Source organism: Ascaphus truei, chromosome 1, assembly GCF_040206685.1.
Source record: "Ascaphus truei isolate aAscTru1 chromosome 1, aAscTru1.hap1, whole genome shotgun sequence".
In the NCBI taxonomy this organism is placed as follows: Eukaryota; Metazoa; Chordata; class Amphibia; order Anura; family Ascaphidae; genus Ascaphus; species Ascaphus truei.
The window spans coordinates 273,390,276-273,417,287 of NC_134483.1; the positions used below are offsets into that span (position 1 = coordinate 273,390,276).

At 43.2% G+C, this 27,012-nt stretch overlaps 1 protein-coding gene across 5 annotated transcripts in view; it reads right to left on the reverse strand.

Moving 5' to 3' along the window:
• TNKS (tankyrase) overlaps nucleotides 1-27,012 on the reverse strand; it is a 276,669-nt gene that overhangs the window by 196,943 nt on the left and 52,714 nt on the right. For all 5 annotated transcript variants that reach the window (XM_075604188.1, XM_075604177.1, XM_075604215.1 and 2 more), the window contains exon 3: nucleotides 10,324-10,419. In XM_075604188.1, the coding sequence (XP_075460303.1) occupies nucleotides 10,324-10,419 (96 nt within the window). The remainder of the gene's footprint in view (nucleotides 1-10,323; nucleotides 10,420-27,012) is intronic.

Below are 27,012 nucleotides of genomic sequence, written 5' to 3' on the forward strand. Positions count from 1 at the left end.
TGAAGAAGCGTTACAAATTGCACTCGGGCACACTTGTATCTGATTACTTCATACTGTACATGTTATGTAATTCATTACATCATTAGCAATATAGAACAATCAATGAGAGAGCGGGTTCATGAATACCTAATGCCCTGGAAAACCTCTTGGGTGGGGGAATCATTTACAAATGTATTTAGAAATTATTTACAAAGTATCACAAACTGCTTTTTTGGTGCAAAATTGGTGCACAGATAATTTCAATCCTTCTTATGTGTGTCTAGGTACTAACCTATTTAAAAAAAAAAAAAATAATAATTTTAACTGTTTATTTTGAACATCTTCATAAATTCGAAAGTTGAATGGGGAAGGATACAAAATAATACGGATGAGGAAAGGGAGGGTGAGGGGGTCACCGAACAATTCATATACATTTCTATTTGATCATAAGTTTACAAATTCTGATATATTGTGAAGATTTCCACGGGAGCCAAATCTCACAATTTATCAAACAAACAGCCATTTAACAGACTAAGTCATTCCATAAGATTAAGTTCATAATTTTTATTTTTAAAAATACAATCAATGGTGGGAATCCTTCCATTTTCCAGAAGTTAGCTAGTCTAGCACATCTGGTGGCCGATAACGTGTGAAGTCAATATTTGGAAACGTTATGTCATGGGAATTGTTTTATAAAATAATGCTGTAAATTGATCTCTTCAATTGTTTGATGGGTTAAGTCTTCGATCAAATTAAAGATCTGGGACCAAGTTTGGGTATTTTTTTTTAGACAAGACTACCAGGTATGTAATATCATATTAACTTAACCACATACTCTCCAAAATCGTATACTAAACAGGTACCCCCGCTACAGCTAGTGTGGGTAGCCAAGGCTATTGTGCTCCTCTGGGTACGGCAAGAATGAACACTAAACAAGGAAAAGGAACCCAGTTTGTGCACTCTGCCACCTGTCTGGAAGATTTATGTATTAATTAAAACAACTTAAATATCATCATTGAATATAAAATAATGGGTGTTAACAACGTGAATATGACCCTATTGAGAGTGCTAGGGTGAGAGCTCTGGATCAAAAGCGAAAGCTATGATGGACAGGATAGGCTGTAACCACTAGGTCTATCCTATGGACAAATAATTTATACTTTGTATCCCCACTGTCAGGGAAACAGGGGGTAAATGGAATAACCATTAGACCTACAGGTAGGTCCAGAAATAATTGGATACTAACACAATTTTCATCATTTTGGCTCTGTACGGAACCACAATGGATTTTAAATGAAACAACTGAGATGCAATAGAAGTGCAGACTTTTAGCTTTAATTCAAGGGGTTGAACAAAAATATTGTATGAAACGTTTAGGAATTGCAACCATTTTCATACACAGTCGCCTTATTTCAGGGGCTCAAATGTAATTGGACAAATTAACACAATCATAAATAAAATGTTAATTTTTAATACTTTGTCGAGAATCCTTTGCAGGCAATGACTGCTTTAAGTCTGGAACGCATGGACATTACCTAACACTGGGTTTCCTCCTTTGTGATGCTTTGCCAGGCCTTTACTGCAGCTGTCTTCAGTTGTTTGTTCGTGGGTCTTTCTGCCTTAAGTTTTGTCTTCAACAAGTGAAATGCATGCTCGATCGAGTTGAGATCAGGTGATTGACTCAGCCATTGCAGAATATTCCACTTCTTTGCCTTAAACTCCTGGGCTGCTTTCGCAGTATGTTTTGGGTCATTGTCCATCTGTAAAGTGAAGCGCCGTCCAATCAACTTCGCTGAATGTGGCTGAATCTGAGCAGACAATATATCCCTATACACTTCAGAATTCATCCGGCTGCTTCTGTCTTCTGTCACATCATCAATAAACACTAGTGACCCAGTGCCATTGTAAGCCATGTGGGTCCGGAAATAATTGGACACTGATACAAGTTTTGTTATTTCGGCTCTGTACCAAAATAAATTGAAGTTGCCGTTAAATAATGAATATGGTCTTAAAGTGCAGTCTATCAGCTGCTCTCAAATTAAAGCTGATAGACTGCACTTGAAGCCCATATTTATTATTTAACTGTAACTTCAATTTATTTTGGTACAGAGCTGAAATAACAAAATTTAGTATAATCTCATGTGCAGTAGAAGACACTACCACACTATCCCCGAATTCTATTCACGCACAAGTGAGTCAGCGAGGTTCGTAAGGTAATAATCAGAGTCCTGTCAGCTGTGACAATTAAGATGGTAGGACAGATCAGTGACTGTTAATGACTGCAATGTATCAATTTACAGTAAAATATAAAAAATAAAGCATAGAGTATAAAGTTGACTGAATATATGGCTGTAATATAGGTGGAAATAAATAACTAATGAGTTAGGGATTAGTACCCTTTACACCCCAGCTATAGCTATAGTAGGACTGCAGAAAACAACCAGCCATACACTCTCAGTTCAAGCAGTGTGTGATCAGGATGTGGTTAACCAGACCCCATGAGAGCACTCACTAAGACCATAGGGTCTATTGTTGGAGTGAGAAATAAACAAGTAGGGTGCTGCAACAGTGTAACAAGTTTCTCTATATGTGCGGTTTCAGTGAGGCCCCTGCGTGTGCATGTGTCAATAGCCTACCGACCCGCGCGTTTCGTGATAACGCTGTCTCAAAGTATGTTAGGGGGTGACCAGTCTAGGTTTAAATAGCTGCATCAATTAGTTTCCGTTGTTCGGGTTAACCCTTGGTGTGCCTAGCTTGGGCAAAGGGTATAATCAATTACAGGAACTCGTTAGAAAAAACGGACAAGGAGGTACACTAATTCTAGGATGAATATTAATGTTACCCAAGTGTAGGTGATGATTAGGTATCATCCACATTTCAATATTCTTCAATTACTGAGGGATCTAATGGGGTAGTAAATAAAACAAAGGGGAAGGTAGTTTGTCCCTTGATCTTGGGTAGATAGGGTTATCCCAGGGTAATTATGTTCAATGTATGAATACAACGTAAAAAATGCTGTATGGTGCTCAAGAACATTGATCAAGACAATAAAAAGTCCATACATAAATTCTCCACCTGTGAAGATCCTAGGAGTATCAAGGAAATGATAGACCAATTATCCTTTATAGATATAACACCTACTTCCACTATAACACGATGGCCTGGATGGAGTTCCACTAGAATAAGTAACAACTCCCACTAGCTAGTGTCCAGTCAGATAGATCGCTGTGGAGCAGTAACAAGGTGTATAAGAGTAGTATTACTCACATCTGGATGGTCTTCATGATATACCTCCTCTGGTAGGTGCATCCGGTCTTCCAATGATGACAGCAAGGCAGTGTAGGAAGGTTGGAGCACAACTGAACACAGGAAAAGAAGAACAATCTGCGAGAGAGTGTATGTCCCATAAAAAATATTTAATGGATCAAACCATAAACATACCGTGAGCCCACGGGCCCCCACCAACGCGTTTCGAGCAGAACGCTCTTTATCTTTATACCTTGATAAAGAGTGTTCTGCTCGAAACGCGTTGGTGGGGGCCCGTGGGCTCACGGTATGTTTATGGCTTGATCCATTAAATATTTTTTATGGGACATACACTCTCTCGCAGATTGTTCTTCTTTTCCTGTGTTCAGTTGTGCTCCAACCTTCCTACACTGCCTCAATGTATGAATACAGTCCCATCCCAATAGGGAGAGAATGACTGATAGAATTGTAATAGTAGCTTACAGTTCATAGCGGGTACCAGATGACCACTTTTAATTTTTGGTGAATGAATGTGTAATGCTGATCATGATAGCCAAGTGAACCACTTAACACAGATTGGTCCCAAGGAGGGAACAGACTGAGTCCAGAGTGAAACAGTGGGTTTGGGGATCATTGTCCAAATCACTGAGTATCATCAATTGCTTGATGTTTTTATGAGAACAAGGAGTTGGGGAAATGGGAGGGATAGTGTCAGATACATGGAGTGAACACAAAGCCCTCATTAAGGCCTTTAGGTGATAGTGTTTTTAACATATAAATCCACCGGGCTTCCTTCTTTAAAAGTTCTGAGTCCCAGTCAACCCTCCTTAGACCTGGAGAGTACTGGTCAAGCCCTATGAAATGCAGGGCATTCAAATCACCATTATGGCAAAGGTTGATATGTTTGGCCAGTGGCGTGTCCAGTTCATGGCATACTGAGCCTGTGCGTTCAAGAACGTGCAGTTTGAACTGGCGTCGCGTTTTGCACACAAATTTTTCCCTCATATGCGGACACCCAGGTAGATCACTCCTGTACTAAGGCAATTTATAAGTTAACGAATTTGATATTTCTTGGAGTCATCCAAGTTCATAAATTCTTTAGTCACTTTGATGTGTTTGAAGGCTTTACCTTTCTGCCACTGATAGGACCCTAGTGGCTTAGCTGGTAGCCAGGTTGATGTGGAGGACCCACTGAGATGGCTATGCACCAGGGTATCACAGAGGTTCCGTGACCTCCTGCTCACCATTGATGGATAGGGATGTAACACTTCATTTACATCCGTGTCCGCTTGCAGGATGTGCAAGTGTCTTTGTAGAATCTCTTGTTCCTGGTGCCATTGTTTATTGTAGGTTCCAATGAACCTTACTACTTTCTGTTCTGATCTTTGTGTTTGTCCATCAGGAGTTCTGTGCATGGTAAGTATTTAGCTCTTTTGTAGGCCTTTTTTTATAACTTTATTACTGTAGTCTCTATCAAGAAAGCGATTTCTCATCAGTGGCCGAGTGCCCAAACTGGGTTCCTTATCCTTGTTTAGTGTTCCTGCTCCAACATCTCCGGGAATATTGTGGATATATTTGATGTAATTCATCTGGTACTAGGTACCAATGGAGTAGGATTGTATATCCTTTTTATATATGTAAAATCCATTCTCATATTAGTACAAATCAAAACAAGTGCAACATCCTTTTTAATGTGTTTTATACATTTATGATTTCAGTCCTAATTTTTAAAAGCTAGTAAATATGTATGTAATCATGTACCAACCATTAAAAAGCATTATAAATGGCAACCGATGGTAAATATTGCAGTACGCGGTCATTTTTTTTGCTACTACATTGTAGGTTGCTACTGGACAGAAAATCTGTTTGATTATTTTTTTTACATTACCCAGAATCCCTGGCTGCAGTGGAAGCACTGCATGCCATGAGATAATGGGGAAAGACAAAAGTGGAAGACCTGTCTGAGACATGCAAATGCACCACACATGCTATTTCATCATTGAGGATGAAAAGAGACAAACACATCCAAAGATGACATCCATACGAGCATTTACAATTGCCTTGTATATCCTTTGTTGTTCACAACACAACAACATAGATCCATACTGTTAAGGGTTTACATGTAATGTTGGAACCTGAGGCTTACTCAGAACTGTGTCTATTACAATAATATGAAGTTATTAGAAAATACAATGTGCACACACTTTATAATGCTCTCAGCAAGAAAGCAAATCCATCCAACTACACAAGGAGCTGTAACATACATTAACCCATTGTATGCCTAAGAGGATGGGGGCAGGGGGCACAATCCATTGCAGGCATCTCAGTAAAAAAACAACATGCAGTGCCAATTAATTATCAGTGCAAAAAGAAATAAAATATGCAGTTACAGAAACATGCTTTACAGTTTTACCTCAGTATTTTTAGATTTCGCCAACACAGACAATTAAAGTATAATTGCTTTGCACAATCATTAGACAAACAATACGTTTCAGAAGTCCGCAACCATGTCTACTTATTTTGCAAGATGTGGGGGGGGGGGGGGGGAAATCGCAATCAGATCTTTAACTCTTTTTCACAATTTTGTATCAAAGGGCATTGGGCCATATTTACTAAGCGGTGCCATTCACTTCAATCGGTTGTAAGGTGTCTTCTGGCGCAAGGTGGTGTCGGACAAAAAAGCATCGCTTAGCAAAACTAGGCCATTGTGTGTATGATGGATTGATTGTGGTAGGAGTGTGTAACTTCCATGAAAATTACAAGTGCACTGAACAATTTTAAGCATCACCATACTGTTCCCACCTACCTATAAAGCTACTTCTGAAAGTAAAACTAGGAGTAGTGAAATATTTAATCTACTTTAGGAGGGAGCACTCAAAACCAAAGAATAAAAAAAATTTAAGTTGTGTGCTGATCACACGAATTTTAAGTGAAACTTCGTCTTTTGCCACTGTTTTGTCACATAAATTGTATTTGTAAAGGTGATGGTTTTAATTAATAATCAAAACACAATTTTAGTGCCAAAACGCAAAGAAGTTTAACTTAGAACGCGTGCTTTAGCTATTTGCTCTTCTATATTTATAGTAACTGAATTTCTTGTGTATGTATGTGTGTGTGTGTCAGTCGGTTAGTCGGTCAGTGTGTGTGTTTGTGTGTGTGCGCCAGTCAGTGTGTATGTGTGTGTGTGTGTGTGTGTGTCAGTCAGTGTCATTGTGTGTGTGTGTGTGTGTGTGTGTGTGTGTGTGTGTGTGTGTGTGTGTGTGTGTGTGTGTGTGTGTGTGTGTGTGTGTGTGTGTGTGTGTGTGTGTGTGTGTGTGTGTGTGCGTCAGTCAGTGTGCGCGTGCGCGTGCGTCAGTAGGTGTGGCGGAGGTACAGGGACACGGGGGCGTTCGGCGGCTTATGGGGGGGTGTGCTTATCAGCTCATTGCCACTTACGGGGGACGAGAGGGTGTGCTCGGCGGCTCGGGGGGGGGGGGCGCTCAAGCTCGGCGGCTCACGGGGGGGTGGGTGCTCGGCGCCTCACGGGGGGTGGATGCTCGACGCCTCACCGGGGGGTGGGTGCTCGACGCCTCACCGGGGGATGGGTGCTCGACGCCTCACCGGGGGGTGGGTGCTCGACGCCTCACCGGGGGGTGGGTGCTCGACGCCTCACCGGGGGGGTGGGTGCTCGACGCCTCACCGGGGGGGTGGGTGCTCGACGCCTCACCGGGGGGGTGGGTGCTCGACGCCTCACGGGGGGGTGGGTGCTCGACGCCTCACGGGGGGGGTGGGTGCTCGACGCCTCACGGGGGGGTGGGTGCTCGACGCCTCACGGGGGGGTGGGTGCTCGACGCCTCACGGGGGGGTGGGTGCTCGACGCCTCACGGGGGGTGGGTGCTCGACGCCTCACGGGGGGGTGGGTGCTCGACGCCTCACGGGGGGGTGGGTGCACGACGCCTCACGGGGGGGTGGGTGCTCGACGCCTCACGGGGGGGTGGGTGCTCGACGCCTCACGGGGGGGTGGGTGCTCGACGCCTCACGGGGGGGTGGGTGCTCGACGCCTCACGGAGGGTGGGTGCTCGACGCCTCACGGGGGGGTGGGTGCTCGACGCCTCACGGGGGGGTGGGTGCTCGACGCCTCACGGGGGGGTGGGAGCTCAACGCCTCACGGGGGGGTGGATGCTCAACGCCTCACGGGGGGGTGGGTGCTCGACGCCTCACGGGGGTGGGTGCTCGGCGGCTCACGGGAGCGGGTGCTCGGCAGCTCACAGCAACTCACTGTGGGGGAGAGGGTGAGCTCGGTGGCTCACAGGGGGGATGAGTGCTTGGCAGCTCACAGGGGGTGGGAGTGGGTGCTTGGCGGCTTACTCGGCGGAGAGTGGTGTGTGTGTTTGTGTTAATGTTCCTACTGACGGTGGAAGCTGGTAAAATTCAGTGGCAGTGAATGTTGCTGGCAGCCTCTTCTGCCAGCAGTGACGTAACTTCCGTTACCACAGACTTCCGCATCAATCAACTGCATTCACTGCCACTGAATTTTGCTGATGTGGTAGGTGCCGCTAAAGAAGTTTCACTTCAAAAATACAAATAAGGTGACAAACTATTACCAAAAAAATGGCAGGATGGCACCGATCCCCAAAGCTAAACCACAAAAAATCAACTGCCAAATAAAGTTGGTAATAGACACTGCACACAGACCAATATAGAAAAATATATGCAAATTGTTGTTTTTCCCCGTTCTATTCATTCCACCTATTCAATTACCATTCCTCTGTAAAAGACTGAGCAATGATCCCTCTATTTGGATAACGTTTTAATACAAACTAACCCAGCTGAACTACTACAATCTTAAACCACCTTCTGAAAAGTTACATTAATATTTTGTGGAGGAGGAAATGAAGACACATTATTGCCATTAATCATTAATGTGCTGTGAGAGGGGACTTCAATGCATCGCATAGCTTCACCAGTAGAGTAATTTATTCAAGCCTCCTGCAAAAAATATATAATTTAAAAAGCTCACATTTTATATCATATACAAAATCTAGTAGGCAGAAATGGCATTAACAAGTTGTTGAAACTACTGATAGAAAGGTTTTTAAATCACGGGCACGTATCTTTTATTGCTAATGTAGCCATAAAACAGAGTTCCTTGTGTTTTTTAGCCCTGTAAGTGCAGGAAGGGGCCCCAGTACCAGAGTGCCACAGTCCCTCCAGCAATTTTCCATCGAGCAGAACATTATCTCCCTAGAAAACGAGGAAATAGCATATGGCATAGCTACTATGTCATGGGCCCTCTGTAGTGTCAGACCCCATGACGTGCTTGCTACGTTATAGGACACCCAAAGGTTTAATGTGATATTTTCTTTGATTTTTGTATGATGCTGCAATCTGGATATCGGCCTCCAAAATTACAGTACATATTTTGACAAAGTAATATGGCTTCCACTTTACCAATAGAAGTCAATGAGATGAAGCTAGAATGATCCATGCTTATTTTAGCATTTCTAATGAGGATTTAAAAATGTACAACATCCATTTTCTTTTCAGAGTACTTTAATGTTATGAGCTTTTTACTGTTTGACCAACTTCATGCTATTGCCACTTTTAGCTGCTGCCTTAGCATTTGGGTAAAGTCATTTGCACGCAAAGAATGTAGCGTGTAATGTAAAGATCTCTTACATCTCAGTGCAGTCTCTGAGCATGTTTGGCTATAAAAATGTAGCCCTATTATTAAGCCAAGATCTGCTTAGTACTTTAACAGTACAGCCATCTTTCAGTTGTGGTGCATGGCTATGAAGAATGCTGTGCTCAGAGTGAGTTTTCCCAGTCTGTCACATTTAATGCTGTAGGTGGCGGAACGATTGCTGCCATTTATCACAGTCTTTAGCAGCAAGAAGCACGTACACAACCAGCGTTCTAAAATAACCTATGGAAACAAATCGACTGTTTCGAGACCGACTGGTTGGATAAACACAACCTCTCCCTAGGGCCATGCAGCAAACCAGGAACAATACGCCTTGCTTACTTTGTAATATGCTTTTGATATCCTTGGTGTCAAATTGAAAGGCATGGGAAGAGAGCTTTAATCCCTTTCATACCAGACATGAAGCTGGACACGTTAAACAGTATACATATTAGTGGACGATGCTTGGTCCACCTAATAAACTCTGGGAATTATACATTACTTGGTCTACTCCAAATCTGGGAAGAACACTATACCTCCACTCTGTTCAGTTGTACTTGGGATACACAAGCATGTCCCATTGAAAAACTGTCCAAGTAGTATAGAACAGGGCATAGAACCATAGAGTTTACATACAAATACTCACAGGACACCTAAGTTACCGACTTCGCTACTCTGCCAACAAGCTTCAAAATCTAAATGTCAATGTTGACAGCAGCTTAAGTTGTATGTGGCTGGTGCTACTATTTATTGTTTGTAGAGAAATATTTTGGCAAAGCATAATAGTGGCAGGGAGAGGATTTCTCACGAGAAAAAAAGCTGCCGCAAGCCAACATGCAGCGTTTCAGGTAAATATTAGCAACACATTTAGAAAATAATACATTTTGGTTTCTGAATTGGGGGTTGCTGCTATATTTGTGGACCGTCCTGCAGTATATTGCTTGACCCCTTTCTGGAGGGAAAAACAAATCCTTATCAGGTTACTCTCAGAAATGTAAATCTAAACTAAAAAGTCAATTCCTTCAGGCAGTCAGATCTGTGGTTGCCGCATAACCCAGTGTCATGATTCATGAAGTAATGTAAAACATTGTTGCTTGAAGCGAGACGTTTCAGAACATTTAGATATGAAGGGTTAGAGGGAAATCAAAGCGAGACCAGTAAACAATGCTGCAAATAGTTTGCTTATTGAGGAACTCCATAAGATAATGCAGGGCCCCCAGCAGCAATGGGGTTAATGTCATCAGCTGTTTGAGGACAGCACAGTCTTTCATCCCAATACTAGCTGCACATTCAATCAATATTCAGGAGACAAACAGTTTTAAAATCTTCCTTTCTTTTTCTCCTGAGAGTACTAAATGACCGGAGCAAGAAAGCAGGGAAAGAAACATACAGGACAGACTGGTTTAGTACAGGCAGACAGATTGAATGGTACTTACCAGTAAGGACAGCTTTCGCTGAAGGGTCAGCCAAGTCCAGGGCAGATTTGCCATCGGTGTTTCGGATGCTGGGGTCTGCGCCGTGTTGCAGCAGCACTGTGCAAGGAAAACAGAAACAACGTCTGATCTCAGGGAAGCACACGTTACTCATGGCTGAGGCTTTCCTCGGCACGGTGATACAATGAATATTCATTTCCCAATTTGTCTCTTTCTTCTATTTATTTAGAAGTGCCACAGCAACGTCTCCTTTTACGATAGAAAAAAACAACAAGTTGACTGACTACTCAAGGTATTGTATGTGAAGACCACATGACTGCATCACAAACATGAAACCTAGGTATCTTGCGATAGAGTTTCTCTCGTCCCTCCCCCTCTGTTTCCTTCCAGCAATAGTAATCGAGAAGCAGAGCGCACACTGGCTGATGCTGATGCTTCTCCATCCGACACAACCACTGATATTGCTGGCAGCCGTGTCTGCTGTCTTTGCATATAAATGCTGAAATGATGGTGTGGAGGAAAAACAGACACCTTCAAATCAATTCACTGCTTACATGTAATAACCTCGCTACAATGTTATTGTCATATTAAGATCGCCTTAATTGTGATGGATAAAAAGGGGATCTGCTAATCTGTTTAAAGTTGTTCTAAAGAATATACACACACTATTTAAACATACAATAGTATTTTAATAAATGCTACATGTAAAGTAATAAATATATCAATTTAATTAACTGAGACTTCCCAACTTTGAACATGAGCAGAACAAAAAAACATTTGCAAAAATAAATATATTACGGTAACCAATACTCTACCCAAGAGTTGTCTACTAATGTCTGGTCCCTTGTGTTCTCTCACTTGCGACCCAGAGTCCTTTACAGAAATAAAGGAATCGAGTTTTGTTCCACTACCATCTCCTTGTGTGTGTGAACTTTAGTGTGAGTTGTGCGTGCCATCAACGCTCCACAGGCCCTTTTTAATGCAATAGATAACCACAGAATTTCCAATAACTTTAGCATGTCTATTTGTGTGTACAGAACAAAAGTAGAACAAACGTCAGTCGCCGCGATGAAACACATTGCTACAACATGTGGCCAGGGACCCGAGACCCTGGCAGATATATGACATTTTGCATAATTTCTTAGGTGGTGGGAGCGTATAGATATGATTGCAAGTAAGGAGTTAATATTAACTCATTGAAAGTACCTTGCGGAGAAGAAAGGTGAGTTGGCTAGCTGTGTGTATTAACCCTGGTTGCATATCAAAGTCAAGTGTTCATTTGTGTGCTGTTCGTGACAGATGGTAAACGGGGACGGATTTAGGATCCGGATATTGTCCATTTGAGGGACCTTTGCGAAGGTGAAAAGTGGGCCAGCTAGAGAGCTGTGTATTGACCCATATCCCATATGCAGGTCACGTGCTCACAGGTGCACCTTACATCAGGGGTGCGCAAAGTGGGGGGGGGCATAGGATAATTTTGGGGGAGCGCAGCGGTTGCAGAGGCCCCGCGCTCTTCCTCGAGGCATTTAAATTAAATGCTGGGGGACCGTGCAAAGCCTCTGCACCCTCAACTTACCGGGATTCAGCTGGCTTCTGGACGCATCGCCATGGCAATGCAGGGTCATGGGACGCGACACCATAGTATTGCGCATCAAATAGTGCTGTGCGGTCACGTGACGTCACGACTTGTAGCATCATTTGATGCCGGTTCAACGTAAGGGGGGGTGCAGCGCAGAAACTTTGCGCACCCCTGCCTTATGTGCTTATGCGACAGATGCGTTTATTTGATTTTGAATATTTCTCGGAGGAGTTGCCTGATCTGTCTATATTTGATTCAGAAGGACCAAAGAAAAAGAACCCGGTTGTCCAAAGCACTCAAATATCCTAGTATGATGTGTAAAGTTGATACCTTATAATAATTGTATTGATACTTAAAAAAAAGGGGGGGTATAAACAAAAACCATGACGAATGCAAAGGTGCACATCCAAGGTCAGGAACGCTCCTAAATAACTAGTACTAAGCAGTATAGACCTATTGATTATCTCCTAAGAGACTGTTCTAGTCTCATATATATGTATATAGATATAGGCTTCTAGTGACTAAGCTTGTTTGCTTAGGAAGCTTCTAGATATAAACTGCACACTGAATGTCCAGATACTGTATATTGTGGTGCTTGAGTTGATAGAGTATTAACAAAATATCAATGTGCTGCCCATGAGTTGCTACAATGTGGCAGTAGCAGCTCACTCCTTAGGCCGCGCTTATAGTGCCAGCGACGGCAACCGATGACGTCACTCGTCGCCATTGCGATAGTTATATTTCAAATTTAGGCGACGTTGCTGGCTATAAGGCCAGCGACGTCATAAAGGAGGAGGCAGGGGCACGGTGATTACCAGATTTTTGGTAGCACTATCGCTCCGTCGCCATCGCGTGCACTATAAGCGCCAACGACGGTGACAATGCATTTGTTTTGATGCGACGGTCGCGTCGCCAGCACTATAAGTGCAGCCTTAGGAGGTAAGTATCCCAATATGTAAATTGACCATTGGACCTGTACTGACCTAAGAGTATTGGGTGTGACTTCAGTTTCATTTTACTGAAGTCAGCTTTGAATTATACCAATTAGTTAAAAAAAAAAAAAAGAGGGGATAGTGATGTCTCAAATCACTCCCAAACTCTAACTCAGTCCTAGTTTGTGGTCTCCCCAGTATGTGATCAGTATACTGAAGTATATGCCACTTTAAATCTTTAGTATAGGCTATAATAGCTAGGTGCTTGACTCAAATGATAAACTTTTGATTATACACTGAGTAAATCTTGTCTGAAAAAATATAGCACCTAGCTATAAAGCTCTTAATGTATGCCCTTAGCATGTCTCCAAAGCTGCATCCTTTTAATGATTTCTTATACACATCACAATCTTTTCTAGAGGGATTATATATAATGCATTGCAGTATAGCTGCTATTATATGCTCTTTTTCAATCCCCAAATTAGAAACAAATCTAGGGATTGAAAAAGAGCATATAATAGCAGCTATACTGCAATGCATTATATATAATCCCTCTAGAAAAGATTGTGATGAAGATAAGAAATCATTAAAAGGAAGCAGCTTTGGGGACAGGCTATGGGCATACATTAAGAGCTTTATAGCTAGGGGCCAGGGCCATCAACAGGGGGGGACAGCAGGTACTAGCGTGCACGCTGCTAGGATTTGTTTCTTTTTTGGCCCGCACCAAGCTTTAGACGAGCTAGCAAAGCGAGGCCCGCAATTTCATGCATGGAGCAAGTGGTAAGTACTGCTCCATGCCTTCCCTGCTTCCATCTTGACTCCATGCCCCCCTCCAATTTTCTCCCCCCCCCCCGCGGGGGTCAGACGGTGCGCGCGAGCGGGGGTCAGACACCAACCCACAGTCAGTCAGTCACCCACGTGTGTGTCAGTCATTTTTGTTTATCAATATTGCTACTCTTTTTTCTTTTTTTTTTACCGTTTGCGGAAGATGAGGACCGATGTGGGTAGTATTCATCATAAAATGTTTGAGATTTAACTTTTTGAAGATCAGTTTCTTGTTAGCAAATCACATCTCCATGCTCCTTTCTAAACGACGTCAGAGAAAGTCTTTATATAGAAGCATTCAATTATTTCCCTGCTATGTTTAAAATATTTGCGAATAAAGAATGACAGTTACAGTTACACATAGTAGATGATATTGAAAAAAAAAAAAAAACATTTGTCCTTCAAGTTCAACCAATGCGCTACATTTAGACAACTACCTATCCTATATTTGTACTTACTGTATATTGATCCAAAGGAAGGCAAACAAAAAATCCTAATATCTAATTATATCTCATAAGGGGAAAAATAAAATAAATAAATTTCATCCTGACTAGAAATAATGGCAATCGGATTATTCCCTGGATCAACATCCTTCCCATGTATACTTATTTGGTATATTCCTGTATACCTTTCCTTTCTAAAAAGCAGTCCAACTTTTTTTGAACAAATCTATTGTATCTGCCATCACAGTCTCCATGGGTAATGAATTCCACATTTTAACTGCCCTTACTGTAAAGATCCCTTTTCTTTGTTGCTGGTGAAATCTCCTTTCCTCCAACCTTATGGGATGCCCCAGAGTCCTTTGTACTGCCCTTGGGATGAATAGTTCTTTTGAAAGCTCCTTGTACTGTCCCCGAATATATTTGTAAATAGTTATCGTATATATCGTATATAACGATCGTATATCGTTATAGTTGCCTCATGCGAAACCTGCACTGAGGTTCGAGGCGACAGGGAGACGTGGCCGTGACGTTATGGGAGTGGTTCACCCCATTGGTTGAATCACACGTGACCCGGTCGTCGCGCGACGGACAACGTTTTTTGTCTTCGAGAATCACTCCTAAGGCCAAGTCCCCGGTGGTGGCTGCTGCACGCGTGCCTGGCGTCGCGTGCACAGCTTAAAATCGCGATCTGCGTCTGTATGGAGCGATGGGAGGCGTGTCCTAAACAGAGGGAGGGGGGGCGCAGCCCAGCAGCTCAAAGCACTCCGCTCCCTTTGGCCTAAGGTATCCGCCCTCGTATTGGCTCCCAACGCACCACATGACTGCGTCACCACAGTGGAACACAATCGTGTTGTCTCCCCTGCTTGCTGATGCACCACCGCACTGCGTGAGCCAACACACAAGACGACACTGGGGCCTGCCTAATTTAAGTTAGTGACAGGTGTGCAGCGCGCACGCTGTCACCACTGGAGTCTAGCCTTAATCCTGCTCATCATGGATTCACCTAATTTATCCCCATTTAATTTGTAAATTTACTGTTTATTCTTGCTTCCCAAATGCATAACCTTATATTTATCTTTATTTAACCTCATCTGTCATTTACCTGCCCAAGTTTCCAGTCTCTCCAAGTCCATCTGGAGAGAAATTACATCCTGCTCTGATTCTACTTCTGTACACAATTTAGTATTATCAGAAAAGATGGAGACTTTGCTCTCGATGCCAACCTCAATGTCATTAACAAATAAACATGTCACGGCCCACGTGAACAGGAGATTTTAACAAAGCAGGGGGATACTGACACCCCATCTGATCCTGTAACTCGGAAAGCAGGGGGTCACCGGACCTGAAATTAATGCGATTCAGCTCTGGGACGCCCTGCTACAAATGTGTTATTGAAATAAAAGCCCCGTGATCACCTGTTAGAGTTACAGACAGGGGCAGCCCGGTAGGATTCACACAGCACGAGTCCCATTAAAATGCAGGGACCCCCTGCTGTGTTAATCTGATGGGCCATTACAGCCTGCTATGGACTGTCCTGCAGAGTGTCCTTGATTTTTTCTAGTAAGTCCTGAGCATAGTTTTGAATGTGGTATTTATTTTCCTGTGTTCTCGGTTACGGAACCTGTTGATTAGCTATATAAAAGTGTTATTTTTGAAGCAGCCTGTTCAATATTAATAGTTGTAGGTTATATAAGCCCGCCCTCCCACCCCTGGCTTTCAGCCGCCGCCCTCCCACCCCTGGCTTTCACCCATCCGCCGCCCGCCCTCCCGCCTCTGCCTTTCATCACCCGCCGCACGCACGCCGCCCTCCCACCTCTGTCTTTCACCCATCCGCCACCGCCTCACACCCCTGCGCAACGCACAGCCCCGCCCGCACTCAGAAACCCGCCACCTCTCACCCACCCGCCGTCTCTCACCAACTCAACACACACCTGCCATGTCCCGCCCCTACGCACCGACATCAATGACCAGCCGCCGCACCAACTCACCCGGCGCCTCCCACCCACCTGCCGCACTGACACCCCTACGCACCCACATCACTGACCAGCCGCCGCCCGCACTCACCAGACACCCGCCGCCTCACACCCGCTCAAACCCTAGCGGACCCCCACCCACAGCCAGCACTCACTACCCACCCGCCACCCGCACTGAAAGCTCACACTCTAGCGGGACACACCTCAAATTTTTACATCACTTATGTCACCAAAATATACATTGTACTGTGGTGTGTTTACAACAAACTATTTTTAAACAACATCGTATTACATTTTCTTCCATGTTTCTTTTTAAGATTATTATACAACCTTTCCACCAAATAGTCAACCTATTGTTTCCCTATTTATAACTAATACTGCCTATTACGGATTTACATCCCGGGCAACGCCGGGTATATCAGCTAGTAAGGATATAAAGATGTAAAATGTCTCAATAACTGTTTTCAAAAAATGATTTGAGAATCAATATCTAATAGGTAAACATGTTCAAACAATGTGTCCCTTAACATTTAATGCATTCAAACGTCTTAAAAGATTAAAACAAAACAGGGTGCCATAATAACACCTCCTATTTATTTACTTTTACGTTTTGGTGATGTTAATGCTGCATATGCACTTATTTTGACATTTCAATAAAATGTAATGATTACATTCTTTGTTTCAGAATAGAAATGGCAGAAGCCAAAAAATCAAATTAGAAATATAGACAATATAGTTTGGAATATCTGTAAAGTATGGATTTATACTAGCACCAACAAACCAGCAGCTGCCAATGTGCCAAATATGTGAAAAAGTATTTTCTAACAAGGCAATGAAGCTTTCCAATAAACAAACAAACAGGGAAGCGCTATATGAGTTAGGATCAGGCCCAGCAGCCACTTTATGTTGAAAACCACATATGAAATGAGCATAAAATTGCATGAATAATTGCACAAAAATATATAAAATAAATAGCACAAGTCTCTGCCAGAGAGAAATTGTCCAGGTGGTGTGGATACAAGTTAATGCCCCTGTCTGATAGGACAGACTCGGGCAAGAGTGGCCTGTGAAGCTTTCCAGACTGATTGAACATTTGAAGAATGAAGAATGACAAAGAAGAAAAGAACTTAACTTTTGTTTTCAATCACTGTGTGACAAATTTCAAAAGCAGCCAACACTGTTAAGCATGTTTTGCAATGCTTCACAACAAAACACTGATGATTTTCGTGCATTATACAAAATTTTATTGCCAAGTCTGGGAAGCCACATACAATTGGAGAAGAACTCATCCTACCAGCAGTTAGTGAGGTTCTGAGTACTGTTGTGCATAAGTCACCACACAATATAATTAAGACGATTCCTCTCAGCAACAATTAATGTAAAGACGCATAGATGAAATTGCTGAGGATGTGAAAGATACACTGTGCAGCACACTAAGGCTGGGGCCATGGTGCCATCTCCCGTGCGGCGGCTGTGGGAAAGCGGGTGCTTTCCCTGGCCATGGTGGATGGGCTGGATGAGTCAACTTTGCCAGGCAATGAATCTTTGCTTCTCGCTTATGTGCGCTTTATAAAATATGAAAATTTGGCTCAAGAATTATTTGCAAGGCAACTAACAGCGTTTCACTGCCAAGCACAAGGAAAAGAAAAGGGTTTTTAAAAACCAGCAGCCTTGCGCGTAGCATAAGCAGCAAGCTAACTTTGGATAGGAATGTCCCAGCGCTCTGATTTTTGCCATGCATACTGCTAGGGGGTAATCATTAAACCGGTTATGTTTTCTGTATTAGAAACTTTCAAGAGAAGTAATGAATGAAAGTCCCCCTCTTTTTGGTGTATTAATATTATAAGGGTAAGGAGATTTTCATTCAAGCCAGAACAGGAGGTGACCCTTGGGGTGTAAGTACTAGGCTTTAAAATGCATGGCAGGAAATCCCAGTGAGTCAGCAATGCATAATTAGACTCGAGTTTCTAAAGCCACGCTGCTGATTCGGTTCCCGTGTGTCTGGAAACAGGCCATAGTTCAAAGAAACCGACACTGTCAAGTGTTGAGTGGGGAGGGGGAGCGGTAAATAGTTTTCCCTTACATATGTCCAGGTGTCGGGGAAAAGGCAGACATGTCACTAGGGAGGTGGGCTTGACTAGGTATGCTAAGTGGCTTAAGGGCAAAGTTTGCACATGCTCACAGCATACCTTGAAGCCTCTGCCAGGTTCTCTGAAGTATGGTCGAACATTGTCAATAGGTGGGATGTTTTGTTCCCACGCCGTGATTAGTTGCACAGTGTAAATATAGGACTTGTGAGGTTTTAAAAGTCCGCACAGCCAGTCAGGAGGTAGATTCAACATGCTGTAAAAAGATTCACCTGAGATTCCATCTAAGATCTTTCCTGTAACCAGATGCAACATCGTAACTAAGTAAGCGTAATTTCGTATTATTTTGTAAATTAAGCTGTGTATGTTCATTGTGTTAATAAATAATTTATTTTATCTCTCGTTTTGCTCAAAGGATCCGGGTATTTTTGTGTTAAAAGCATTGGTCTCCCGTGACACTCGATCAACTATTCCGGGAGCTCTGTGTTTAGAATGGTGAACATTTTGAACGTTTGCAGCTTCATACTGAAGTTCGTTGGCAATCAAAAGGCAACTGTGAGAGATGCTTTTACAACCTTTTTGACACTGTTGTGAGTTTTTTGAAGGCACGAATGCTTTGCTCAGTTATTAACTCAAAGAGCTCAGGCATGACATTGCTTATTTATCTGAACTATTTGCAAAGTTCAATTAAATGAATTTGCAGTTGCAAGGAAACTACAGTATGTAAATCTTATTAAGGCCAAATCGGCTGTAACTATGTTTATTTCAAAGTTAACTCTATTCAAGCTCAATATAGCCCATCGCAAGATTTACCAATTTCTGAGCCTGTCTGAGCTAGAAGGTAAAGGTGGGAAGCAAGATGATGATCTGCAAGTTTTTTGTGACCATTTGAATATGCTGCATGAAGATATGTCTGAGCGATTTGAGGATCTTCTTTTGATGGAAATTACAGATTGGGTGATAAATCAATTTTCAGATACTGTAGGAAGTTGGTGTAGAGGAGGAAGAACTAATTGAGCTACAAAATGACATTAAGCCGAAGCCAAAGTTTAAGAAATAGTACCAAGAGTTTGTTACAGAAGGAAATTTCTGATCGCTATACTGCACTATGGACAGTAGTTAAGAAGCTCCTTGTTGCATTTCCAACATCGTATTTTGGTGGAACATGGTTTTAATGTAGTCATCCAACTTCACTCCAAGCAAAGAAATAGACACCAGATTACTTAACGTCTTGATTTAAGACTCCTGCCAAGTGACTTTAAAACAGATATTGGAAAACTGTTATCACTTCATCAAGCCCATTCATTGCATTAAGAATTTACTGAACATAAACACTAAATGTGGTATCTAAGTTTCGTGCTAAATGACTATCAAGACTTTGAAAAGCTGGTATCACTGGATCAAGTTCATCAATTTTGTTGAATAAAACTAAAAAGTTTTAATTGGATTTTGAATAAATGTGCAATTAATTGTTAGTGTTTTGAATGCAATTGTTAGTATCTTCCTTAGTTGGCCATGCGAACCGCTTTTCTGAATAATGCTTTTTATAGTGTAGGGTAGGGGGGACCGGGAATGAGTTTATGAAACAAGGGAATTGGGAACCTTAGATTTTATCTCAACCTCTTCAAGCCAGTTAACGCACATATTGTATATTTGTAACGTGAAAAGTGTACAACAAAAGACAAAGATACCCAATGCTACATTCGATGTGACAAAATAAATACTTGTTAGCATGTTCGTGAACAACAAGTATTTAACTATGTATTTTGTCACATTGGATGTAGCATTGGGTATCTTTGTCTTTTGATGTATACATTTGGCCACGCTCAGTAGCATCCCTTTTGACAAATAAGTGTGTGTATGTATGTGTGTGTGTATATATGTAGGTGTGTGTGTGTATATGTAGGTGTGTGTGTGTGTATATGTAGGTGTGTGTGTGTGTATATGTAGGTGTGTGTGTGTGTGTATATGTAGGTGTGTGTGTGTGTGTATATGTAGGTGTGTGTGTGTGTGTGTATATGTAGGTGTAGGTGTGTGTGTGTATATGTAGGTGTGTGTGTATGTATGTAGGTGTGTGTGTATGTAGGTGTGTGTGTGTGTGTGTGTGTGTGTGTGTGTGTGTGTGTGTGTAGGTGTGTGTATATGTAGGTGTGTGTATATGTAGGTGTGTTTGTATATGTAGGTGTGTGTGTGTATGTGTAGGTGTGTGTGTGTATGTGTAGGTGTGTGTGTGTATGTGTAGGTGTGTGTGTGTGTGTGTGTAGGTGTGTGTGTGTGTGTAGGTGTGTGTGTGTGTGTGTGTGTGTGTAGGTGTGTGTGTATGTGTGTAGGTGTAGGTGTGTGTATGTGTAGGTGTGTGTATGTGTAGGTGTGTGTATGTGTAGGTGTAGGTATGTGTATGTGTATGTGTGTGTGTGTATGTGTAGGTGTAGGTGTGTGTAGGTGTGTGTGTAGGTGTGTGTAGGTGTGTGTATGTGTAGGTGTGTGTATGTGTAGGTGTGTGTATATGTAGGTGTGTGTGTATATGTAGGTGTGTATGTATGTGTAGGTGTGTGCATGTAGGTGTGTGCGTGTAGGTGTGTGCATGTAGGTGTGTGCATGTATGTGTGTGCATGTATGTGTGTGCGTGTGTGCGTGTGCGTGTGCGTGTGTGTGTAAATGTAGGTGTGTGTGTAAATGTAGGTGTGTGTGTGTGTGTGTGTGTGTGTGTGTGTGTAGGTGTAGGTGTGTGTGTGTATGTAGGTGTGTGCGTGTATGTAGGTGTGTGTGTGTGTGTATGTAGGTGTGTGTATGTAGGTGTGTGTGTATGTATGTAGGTGTGTGTGTATGTATGTAGGTGTGTGTGTGTATATGTAGGTATGTGTGTAGGTATGTGTGTATGTATGTGTAAGTGTGTAGGTGTGTGTATGTGTAGGTGTGTAGGTGTGGGTGTGTGTGTGTAGGTGTAGGTGTGGGTGTGTAGGTGTGTGTATGTGTAGGTGTGTGTACGTGTGCGTGAGTAGGTGTGTGTAGGTGTGTGCGCGCGTGTGTGTATATGAAAAAAGTATAAGGTGCGCAAAACTGATTTCAAATAGTGTTGCAATGTCTATGAGTGCTGCCACAATGTAATGGGTGTACACCACCCCAAAGAAAATACAAAGTATTTCAATGCCCCAGAAGAAGTCTAAACTCAGACGAAACTAGTAGGGCGAGGATCTCTTTGTAGATCTCCCTATTTTATTCAGTACTTTTAACTGTCTTTCTATTTGCTGCAAAGCCTTATTTAAAGGCTATTGGGACTGTTATATCAATCTCAGAATTAAGCCCTGTGGCTAATCTCGCCGAGTGAACGGAGTCAGCGGTATCCCCGTTTAGGGAAGTGACGTCACCATCAGAGGACCCACGCAACTGCTGATTACAGCTGAGCAGTGACGCTTCCGCGTCCAAGTACACAGACGGAGTGAGCGGTTCCTGAGAGTATTAGCCCCTTTGATGCAGCGATCTAGAAGCATTTTACTGATATTGCCTGTTATTTCTGCTACATTGTAAGTAGCCTCTGTTGCTTGCGCAATAATTTTTTTCATAAACATACTTCACCATATTTGTATCTTTTTCATCTATAGGTACATCTCGTTGTGGAATTCGAATATAGGACTTGTTCACGTATTTATCCTTCAGGTGTTGTATATCCAGCCATGACGTCAGGCACAACACAAAGCATTGCACCAAGCACAGCTCAAAGCACCACAAAGTGGAATAACAAAAGCTATAGCAAAAAAATTTACAGATCAATATTTTTGCCCTCAAAATAAACTTTCCCAAGATAATAATAACCTGTTACATGAAGGTGCTATTTCAACCCTTACTTAATAAAGATACAACATTTCCATGTCTTATTAATGATGCACCCTGGGTTTATTTCTATTCCTTTTCTAAAACGGTACCATACCACGGATAAATGCTTATGGGTGTTTTTGCTTGTTAGAGGAATATAAATAAATATAAATAATAAAATGTCCACTTTGTCTATTAAGTGTTTCCTTAATGTAAACTGACCATAAAGAATTGCATCTTTAACCTGCACTAAAGGGCCTTAGAAAGTCAGATGACTAAATCCCTGGCTTCATTCTCCTCAAGCTGCTATTGGCTCCCAGCCCACCACGTGACCGCATCACTGCACGGGAAGACAAATTTCTTCTCCCCCCTGCTGGCTGACGCGCCACCGCGCTTCGTGAGTCAACACGCGAGAACACACTGGGGCCTGCCTAATTGAGGTGTCTGGTGTGCGGCGCGCACTCTTTCGCCACGTGCGCCGTCACCACCGGGACTTGGCCTTAGCAACTCTATATAATTGGTAAGGAAATCCTTTTCGAAAGTGTGGGATGGGACTCCGTTAAAATACACTTTGCATAGCCATTAGCAGATCGCTCTGGTGGGCTCTTTTTTCAGCACAAGCATTTCTCTTTAATCTATTAGGTGTGCGTATCCAGGAATGGATTTTTCCGAAATGGCGGATTGCCGTTTGAGAGTGAACTGTGCAAAGGAGCCGTCATAACTATTTTTATTTCATCTTAACATCTGGCACTTTTAATTGTATTTGGAAAATCTCCAGACATTTTTAAATTTGGAGCAACCGTGAAAAGATATACAAGGCTTTTTAAATGCGCAAACATTTTCTAAGAACATCAAATTCTGCATCATTTGTGCCTCAATTATATTCTAATGAAAGCAAGGGGTTTTTGATTAGAATTATAATTCAGGATGTGTTTAAATGTAAAGCAGCAATTCTCAACACCCCCCCCCCCCTAACTTTTTAAAAATATTTTTTATTCTTACCTTACAAGAACATTAGGGAGGGAGGGCAGTTGCTACCCACCGCCCAATAAACTAAGACAAAAGCCAACCCCGCCCTAAACCAAAAATAAGAACCAAGTAGCAAAAACTGTCGCTTTAAATGCAATTACATTAATCAAGTATGTAAAGATTGACCGCTATAAATACAAAGTAATTCCATCTATTGTAACCCAAAAATATTGCATATTCAAAGTGTTATTTAAAAAGTAGTAGTACAAATGTGTTGCTTCTGGCGGCTTCTAAATGAAAAGTGGCAGAGCAGAACTAGAATTCAATTGGCAACTGTCAGAAGCAATTTAGCCGGCTAAGTGATGAAGAAAATTATAAAACAAAGTGAAGATGGAATGGCGTAAAGAGCTGAACCTAATTACATTGGTCTTGAACTATTTTATTGCAAACCATCGCATACGCAGACCTATATAAACACAAATCTTAATATATAAAATCAAAGGTTGGTACTAGCTGCGGTGAATGTGATTGGTCCGTGGCCAGCCCGACTGTCATTGCCCAAGAGGTACGCCTCACTGTGACACACACCGCCCACACGACTGTCATTGGCCAAAACATACACTGACATCACTGACACACACCTACTTCACTGTCACACACTTGCACCGACAGCATACCCCCAAAGAAGCCCTGCAGAGTCCTTGCTAAGTTCATCTCACACTCTCACCCCTGTGTACACACACACACACACACACACACACACACACACACACACCTCCCTGGCGCTCACTTCCCTCCCTCCCTCCCGGCAGGGGGACAGGCAGTGGCCAGGCAGCCTCCGGAAGGACCCTCTTCCTCCTGCTGCTGCTCCCACCAGATGTCGCTCTCTCTTTCCTCAGGCTATGGCGGCGTTGCCAATACTGAGGCGGTCTGTTCCCGCCCGGCTCCTGTCAGGTGCGTGTTTTCCCGCCCAAATACCCGCCACTATCCGCGCGCTCACCCCCTCTGCTGGGCACTCGCGTAATGTCACACAAGATGGCGGCGTTGGCAATAGTGAGGCGGTCTGTTCCCGCCCAGCTCCTGTGAGGTGCGTGTTTTCCCGCCCAAAGACCCGTCACTGTCCGCGCGCTCACCCCCTGGCCCCTCCCCCCTCCCGCCCTTGGCGCGTGACGGTTGCTCCCTCTATCAGAGAGGCTACAGGATTTACCCGCGCTGCGGGGTCAGTCACAATCCAGACATAGCCAGTCGGTGTGTCAATGTCAGACAGAGTGGGCGGACATGCTTTGTGTGGGGTGAGGGCCACCCTCTGTCTATAATAAACATTCATGGCTACCAGCCCCTTATAACCTCACTCCCCAGCGCTCACTCACCTCACCTCCCACTGTCCCCCCCCTCCTGTCCACTGTCCCCCCCTCCTGTCCACTGTCCTCCCCCCCTGACCACTGTCCCCCCCCTCCTCCCTCCTGTCCCCCCCCTCCTCCCTCCTGTCCCCCCCCTCCTCCCTCCTGTCCCCCCCCTCCTCCCTCCTGTCCCCCCCCCTCCTGTCCACTGTCCCCCCCCCCCTCCTGTCCACTGTCCCCCCCCCCCCCTCCTGTCCACTGTCCCCCCCCCCCCTCCTGTCCACTGTCCCTCCCTCCCTCTGGGGGTGGGAGAGGGGGAGCACACAAATAGGGGGGACAGGAGGGAGCAGGAAATTTAACTCACGGGCAACGCCGGGTCTCTCAGCTAGTACATATATATATATATATATATATATATATATATATATATATATATATATACACACACACACAAATATATATATTAGGCCTGCTTCCAGGGCCCTGACAGGGAGTGAAAGGCCAGGGCTATCCTGAGAAGTACTGCTGTGACTGTGTATGCTGTACAGTATGCTCCAGAGGAAATAAAGTGTTCCTGATTTATAAAGAAGCGGTTGTGAGACTGGAATCTCTCATCCCTGAGTGGGACGTTCTATTCCAGGGATTCCACCCCATATCCTGGGGCCTGCAATAGATGGAGGCGCTGTCACCGTGAGTACGTACTGGGTATGTCCCCAGAAGCCTGTCCTGACCTTCCCCATAATACCATCAAGCGGGAGACTCAGGAGTCCTGTAAGCCAGCAGGTGCGCCACACTATTATGCCTTGTAACCAGAGTAGCATTTCCCCTAGGAGACCCTATTTGCGATTGGGTGGGGGAATACCCGTTACATATATGAAAAGATAATAGCAGCAGAATGTTCATCTCCTGATGAGATTTGTGAGAAGCGGAGGATTGGACAGAATTAAAACCAAGTGGTTTTTCGCAAGACAACAAATCATTCTAGATTGCAAGCTTATCCAGGGGTGGACAGAAATATAAAATACTTATGAGACAGCCAGCGTTTTGTTAGGGGCGGGGGTGTCGGAAGCTCAGTGTGCACTGAGAGCAGGGGTGGCCAGAGTGCAAAAGTCCTCCAACTAGCTCCACCCCCAGCCCTCACTGAGCAGCGGTGACACAATCACCGCCGCTGACAGTCTCGGCATGCCAGATCCAGCTTTGATGTCGCTGGCAAGCACTGTTGCCAATCGCAGCAGTGATTGACAGGTCAGTCATCACTGTGCACAACACAGGCACCAGGTAGGGAATTTTCCATACATCCCTGCTGTACACAATGTTTTTATAAATTGTAGAAAGCCAACTGAGACCAGCTGTGGTCTCCATACTCCTGTTACAAAGAGCTATGATATAGGATATCCAAGACTAGCACAACTGCACTTCTTTTGGGTCAGTTTTCAAGAAGAAGACAACAGTGGGTGCTACAGGGCAATACAGACTATACATAATGGGGGGGACAAAAAGAGGCGTTGCAGGGATTGTACCGACAAACCACAATGCTGGACCAGCTCCAAACTATATAGTGGTGAATTAGCATGTATAAATGAGCTTTTTACATCCCAAATCCTCTAACTAAATTAGTAGGCGGAAGGTGTCTTTAAAATATATGGTACGGTAAAGGTATGTTTACTTTTAGGTCAACATTTAAGAAGATTTAACCCATTCTACAACTGATGAATCCAACTTAAAGCTGCAATTCAAGCTGCCATTAAAAAAAAAAAAATCCCATTCAATATGTGCATCAATACAATCTGCACACCGACAAGTGATTAGCTAAACTGCAGATTGATCGGTTCTCCTGTAATCCCTTGCTCCGGGTTATGTAATTCAGTTCTTGCACAGCATTCTGGGCAATGTAGTCCTAGAATATGATTGACAAGGCAGTTACTAGATACAATTGGTTCACTGCTAGAGAGGGCGGGGGTCAGTGCCTATCAGAATGGGGAGGGGACTGTTTTTTTTTTTTTTTTTAAATGTTACAAGTATTTTCTCATAGTACATAGTACAGAACTGATTTATTAAGATAAACACACGTAGGATATTGCTTGAAAGGCTGCTTTAATATGCGAGTAAGAAAGAGGCGGTCAGTAAATCGCAATCTATCTTTTCAATTTAATTGTGCTCTCCCAGTTTTTAAAAAAATCCGTCCACTGAAATATACACGATACGTAATAAGGAAATAAATCCAAGCATTCTTGATTTAATTTCATATGCAGAATGCTTCTCAGATTAGACTGCAAAAGTAAATAATTTTGTATTATCCTAATATGCTCAGTGTTTGCACAAAGAAAACACGACTTGTTGCACATGCTACATATGCTCAAATGTGTTATCTTGGCAAATGCATTGCTTATAGTGCAAGTCCAACACATCATAATCATAAAGCACTTGTATTTAAAAAAAAAAAAAAGGCACACATTTCTCAGGGCAGATAGACAAAAAAACACAAATCCTCACTGCAAAGTTTAATCTATCCAAGCAAAATGACTGCATATGGGCATCTAATGAACAAACTCCCACAGAAATCGTGCTCAGTCTAGGACATGATCTTTGAGTCACAGAGTTAGAGTAAGATGTGGACTAAAATCTTACAAGTCAATCATTAAAGCAGCAGTTCCCTCCAGAAGTCTAAATGAGTATAACTCCTGTGTTAGTTATTATCTTTCCCATCGTAAAAAAAAGGGGATCAAAGGGC